Here is a 6,235-nt window from a genome sequence, read left to right on the forward strand (position 1 = left end):
CGGGGTGACATGTGACCTCTCAGACAGATCTACATTCAGGGCGGTACACATGGGAATATTCGGCGGGTAGGTCGGGCAGGTCTGTGAGCGTCACCCCCATGTGATCTCTTCCCGCCAGTTCTATCACGCCTGCGACCAGCCCGGCATTGTGGTCTTCTGTATCATGGAGTACGACGTGCTGCAGTTCTGTGATTTCCTCGGCTCCCTCATGTCCGTGTGGGTGACGGTGATCAGCATGGCCAGGCTTCAACCAATCATCAAACAGGTAAGAGGACTCCTATAGGGGGCACACCCCTCCTTCCTGTAATATGTCCCTGCACCAGCAGGGGGAGCACTGCCCCCCTCCTTCCTGTAATATCTCCCTGTACCTGCAGGGGGAGCACTGCCCCCCTCCTTCCTGTAATATCTCCCTGTACCTGCAGGGGGAGCACTGCCCCCCTCCTTCCTGTAATATCTCCCTGTACCTGCAGGGGGAGCACTGCCCCCCTCCTTCCTGTAATATCTCCCTGTACCTGCAGGGGGAGCACTGCCCCCCTCCTTCCTGTAATATCTCCCTGTACCTGCAGGGGGAGCACTGCCCCCCTCCTTCCTGTAATATCTCCCTGTACCTGCAGGGGGAGCACTGCCCCCCTCCTTCCTGTAATATCTCCCTGTACCTGCAGGGGGAGCACTGCCCCCCTCCTTCCTGTAATATCTCCCTGTACCTGCAGGGGGAGCACTGCCCCCCTCCTTCCTGTAATATCTCCCTGTACCTGCAGGGGGAGCACTGCCCCCCTCCTTCCTGTAATATCTCCCTGTACCTGCAGGGGGAGCACTGCCCCCCTCCTTCCTGTAATATCTCCCTGTACCTGCAGGGGGAGCACTGCCCCCCTCCTTCCTGTAATATCTCCCTGTACCTGCAGGGGGAGCACTGCCCCCCTCCTTCCTGTAATATCTCCCTGTACCTGCAGGGGGAGCACTGCCCCCCTCCTTCCTGTAATATCTCCCTGTACCTGCAGGGGGAGCACTGCCCCCCTCCTTCCTGTAATATCTCCCTGTACCTGCAGGGGGAGCACTGCCCCCCTCCTTCCTGTAATATCTCCCTGTACCTGCAGGGGGAGCACTGCCCCCCTCCTTCCTGTAATATCTCCCTGTACCTGCAGGGGGAGCACTGCCCCCCTCCTTCCTGTAATATCTCCCTGTACCTGCAGGGGGAGCACTGCCCCCCTCCTTCCTGTAATATCTCCCTGTACCTGCAGGGGGAGCACTGCCCCCCTCCTTCCTGTAATATCTCCCTGTACCTGCAGGGGGAGCACTGCCCCCCTCCTTCCTGTAATATCTCCCTGTACCTGCAGGGGGAGCACTGCCCCCCTCCTTCCTGTAATATCTCCCTGTACCTGCAGGGGGAGCACTGCCCCCCTCCTTCCTGTAATATCTCCCTGTACCTGCAGGGGGAGCACTGCCCCCCTCCTTCCTGTAATATCTCCCTGTACCTGCAGGGGGAGCACTGCCCCCCTCCTTCCTGTAATATCTCCCTGTACCTGCAGGGGGAGCACTGCCCCCCTCCTTCCTGTAATATCTCCCTGTACCTGCAGGGGGAGCACTGCCCCCCTCCTTCCTGTAATATCTCCCTGTACCTGCAGGGGGAGCACTGCCCCCCTCCTTCCTGTAATATCTCCCTGTACCTGCAGGGGGAGCACTGCCCCCCTCCTTCCTGTAATATCTCCCTGTACCTGCAGGGGGAGCACTGCCCCCCTCCTTCCTGTAATATCTCCCTGTACCTGCAGGGGGAGCACTGCCCCCCTCCTTCCTGTAATATCTCCCTGTACCTGCAGGGGGAGCACTGCCCCCCTCCTTCCTGTAATATCTCCCTGTACCTGCAGGGGGAGCACTGCCCCCCTCCTTCCTGTAATATCTCCCTGTACCTGCAGGGGGAGCACTGCCCCCCTCCTTCCTGTAATATCTCCCTGTACCTGCAGGGGGAGCACTGCCCCCCTCCTTCCTGTAATATCTCCCTGTACCTGCAGGGGGAGCACTGCCCCCCTCCTTCCTGTAATATCTCCCTGTACCTGCAGGGGGAGCACTGCCCCCCTCCTTCCTGTAATATCTCCCTGTACCTGCAGGGGGAGCACTGCCCCCCTCCTTCCTGTAATATCTCCCTGTACCTGCAGGGGGAGCACTGCCCCCCTCCTTCCTGTAATATCTCCCTGTACCTGCAGGGGGAGCACTGCCCCCCTCCTTCCTGTAATATCTCCCTGTACCTGCAGGGGGAGCACTGCCCCCCTCCTTCCTGTAATATCTCCCTGTACCTGCAGGGGGAGCACTGCCCCCCTCCTTCCTGTAATATCTCCCTGTACCTGCAGGGGGAGCACTGCCCCCCTCCTTCCTGTAATATCTCCCTGTACCTGCAGGGGGAGCACTGCCCCCCTCCTTCCTGTAATATCTCCCTGTACCTGCAGGGGGAGCACTGCCCCCCTCCTTCCTGTAATATCTCCCTGTACCTGCAGGGGGAGCACTGCCCCCCTCCTTCCTGTAATATCTCCCTGTACCTGCAGGGGGAGCACTGCCCCCCTCCTTCCTGTAATATCTCCCTGTACCTGCAGGGGGAGCACTGCCCCCCTCCTTCCTGTAATATCTCCCTGTACCTGCAGGGGGAGCACTGCCCCCCTCCTTCCTGTAATATCTCCCTGTACCTGCAGGGGGAGCACTGCCCCCCTCCTTCCTGTAATATCTCCCTGTACCTGCAGGGGGAGCACTGCCCCCCTCCTTCCTGTAATATCTCCCTGTACCTGCAGGGGGAGCACTGCCCCCCTCCTTCCTGTAATATCTCCCTGTACCTGCAGGGGGAGCACTGCCCCCCTCCTTCCTGTAATATCTCCCTGTACCTGCAGGGGGAGCACTGCCCCCCTCCTTCCTGTAATATCTCCCTGTACCTGCAGGGGGAGCACTGCCCCCCTCCTTCCTGTAATATCTCCCTGTACCTGCAGGGGGAGCACTGCCCCCCTCCTTCCTGTAATATCTCCCTGTACCTGCAGGGGGAGCACTGCCCCCCTCCTTCCTGTAATATCTCCCTGTACCTGCAGGGGGAGCACTGCCCCCCTCCTTCCTGTAATATCTCCCTGTACCTGCAGGGGGAGCACTGCCCCCCTCCTTCCTGTAATATGTCCCTACACCAGCAGGGGGAGCACTGCACCCCTCCTTCCTGTTATATGTCCCTGCACCAGCAGAGGGAGCACCGCACCCCTCCTGCCTGTAATAGGCCCCTGCACCAGCACGGGGAGCACTGCACCCCTCCTTCCTGTATTATGTCCCTGCACCAGCAGGGGGAGCACTGCACCCCTCCTTCCTGTAATATCTCCCTGTACCTGCAGGGGGAGTACTGCACCCCTCCTTCCTGTAATATCTCCCTGTACCTGCAGGGGGAGTACTGCACCCCTCCTTCCTGTAATATCTCCCTGTACCTGCAGGGGGAGTACTGCACCCCTCCTTCCTGTAATATCTCCCTGTACCTGCAGGGGGAGTACTGCACCCCTCCTTCCTGTAATATCTCCCTGTACCTGCAGGGGGAGTACTGCACCCCTCCTTCCTGTAATATCTCCCTGTACCTGCAGGGGGAGTACTGCACCCCTCCTTCCTGTAATATCTCCCTGTACCTGCAGGGGGAGTACTGCACCCCTCCTTCCTGTAATATCTCCCTGTACCTGCAGGGGGAGTACTGCACCCCTCCTTCCTGTAATATCTCCCTGTACCTGCAGGGGGAGTACTGCACCCCTCCTTCCTGTAATATCTCCCTGTACCTGCAGGGGGAGTACTGCACCCCTCCTTCCTGTAATATCTCCCTGTACCTGCAGGGGGAGTACTGCACCCCTCCTTCCTGTAATATCTCCCTGTACCTGCAGGGGGAGTACTGCACCCCTCCTTCCTGTAATATCTCCCTGTACCTGCAGGGGGAGTACTGCACCCCTCCTTCCTGTAATATCTCCCTGTACCTGCAGGGGGAGTACTGCACCCCTCCTTCCTGTAATATCTCCCTGTACCTGCAGGGGGAGTACTGCACCCCTCCTTCCTGTAATATCTCCCTGTACCTGCAGGGGGAGTACTGCACCCCTCCTTCCTGTAATATCTCCCTGTACCTGCAGGGGGAGTACTGCACCCCTCCTTCCTGTAATATCTCCCTGTACCTGCAGGGGGAGTACTGCACCCCTCCTTCCTGTAATATGTCCCTACACCAGCAGGGGGAGCACTGCACCCCTCCTTCCTGTAATATGTCTCTGTACCTGCAGGGGCAGCACTGCACCCCTCTTTCCTGTAGTATGTCCCTGTACCAGCAGGGGGAGCACTGCACCCCTCCTTCCTGTAATATGTCCCTGCACCAGCAGGGGGAGCACTGCACCCCTCCTTCCTGTAATATGTCTCTGTACCTGCAGGGGCAGCACTGCACCCCTCTTTCCTGTAGTATGTCCCTGTACCAGCAGGGGGAGCACTGCACCCCTCCTTCCTGTAATATGTCCCTGCACCAGCAGGGGGAGCACTGCACCCCTCCTTCCTGTAATATGTCCCTGCACCAGCAGGGGGAGCACTGCACCCCTCCTTCCTGTAATATGTCCCTGCACCAGCAGGGGGAGCACTGCACCCCTCCTTCCTGTAATATGTCCCTGCACCAGCAGGGGGAGCACTGCACCCCTCCTTCCTGTAATATGTCCCTGCAGCAGCAGGGGGAGCACTGCACCCCTCCTTCCTGTAATATGTCCCTGCACCAGCAGGGGGAGCACTGCACCCCTCCTTCCTGTAATATGTCCCTGCACCAGCAGGGGGAGCACTGCACCCCTCCTTCCTGTAATATGTCCCTGCACCAGCAGGGGGAGCACTGCACCCCTCCTTCCTGTAATATGTCCCTGCACCAGCAGGGGGAGCACTGCACCCCTCCTTCCTGTAATATGTCCCTGCACCAGCAGGGGGAGCACTGCACCCCTCCTTCCTGTAATATGTCCCTGCACCAGCAGGGGGAGCACTGCACCCCTCCTTCCTGTAATATGTCCCTGCACCAGCAGGGGGAGCACTGCACCCCTCCTTCCTGTAATATGTCCCTGCACCAGCAGGGGGAGCACTGCACCCCTCCTTCCTGTAATATGTCCCTGCACCAGCAGGGGGAGCACTGCACCCCTCCTTCCTGTAATATGTCCCTGCACCAGCAGGGGGAGCACTGCACCCCTCCTTCCTGTAATATGTCCCTGCACCAGCAGGGGGAGCACTGCACCCCTCCTTCCTGTAATATGTCCCTGCACCAGCAGGGGGAGCACTGCACCCCTCCTTCCTGTAATATGTCCCTGCACCAGCAGGGGGAGCACTGCACCCCTCCTTCCTGTAATATGTCCCTGCACCAGCAGGGGGAGCACTGCACCCCTCCTTCCTGTAATATGTCCCTGCACCAGCAGGGGGAGCACTGCACCCCTCCTTCCTGTAATATGTCCCTGCACCAGCAGGGGGAGCACTGCACCCCTCCTTCCTGTAATATGTCCCTGCACCAGCAGGGGGAGCACTGCACCCCTCCTTCCTGTAATATGTCCCTGCACCAGCAGGGGGAGCACTGCACCCCTCCTTCCTGTAATATGTCCCTGCACCAGCAGGGGGAGCACTGCACCCCTCCTTCCTGTAATATGTCCCTGCACCAGCAGGGGGAGCACTGCACCCCTCCTTCCTGTAATATGTCCCTGCACCAGCAGGGGGAGCACTGCACCCCTCCTTCCTGTAATATGTCCCTGCAGGGGGAGCACTGCACCCCTCCTTCCTGTAATATGTCCCTGCAGGGGGAGCACTGCACCCCTCCTTCCTGTAATATGTCCCTGCAGGGGGAGCACTGCACCCCTCCTTCCTGTAGTATGTCCCTGCACCAGCAGGGGGAGCACTGCACCATTCCTGTGACTCTCTTGTCTTCTCTCTCTCAGGTGTTGTACCTGTTGGGGGCGATGTTGCTGTCGATGGCTCTTCAGCTGGATCGTCATGGCCTGTGGAACCTGTTGGGGCCCAGTCTGTTCGCTGTTGGGATCATGGCCGTCGCCTGGGTAAGTGAATGTCCTCGCAGCGTGATAGGGTCACATGGGGCCCGATCTGTCCAATGACACGATTGGAGGACCTTATACACCACCGATGGTCGGCTTGTATTATGGGGTGACATCCCACAATGGGTGAACGGGTCCTTCTGAGAACATTGGGAGGTGCAGCACAGGGCATGTCACATGTCCGGGGGGGGGGGGGG

General features: G+C 59.4%; 1 protein-coding gene across 1 annotated transcript in view; it reads left to right on the forward strand.

Moving 5' to 3' along the window:
- The window catches only part of LOC108803572 (transmembrane protein 8B-like), a 10,208-nt gene that overhangs the window by 2,035 nt on the left and 1,938 nt on the right, over positions 1-6,235 (forward strand). The window contains exons 2-3 of the mRNA XM_018575402.1: positions 119-265; positions 5,925-6,041. Of these exons, the coding sequence (XP_018430904.1) occupies positions 119-265; positions 5,925-6,041 (264 nt within the window). The remainder of the gene's footprint in view (positions 1-118; positions 266-5,924; positions 6,042-6,235) is intronic.

Source organism: Nanorana parkeri, unplaced genomic scaffold (genome assembly GCF_000935625.1).
Source record: "Nanorana parkeri isolate BGI_ZX_2015 unplaced genomic scaffold, ASM93562v1 scaffold3879, whole genome shotgun sequence".
Classification (NCBI taxonomy): Eukaryota; Metazoa; Chordata; class Amphibia; order Anura; family Dicroglossidae; genus Nanorana; species Nanorana parkeri.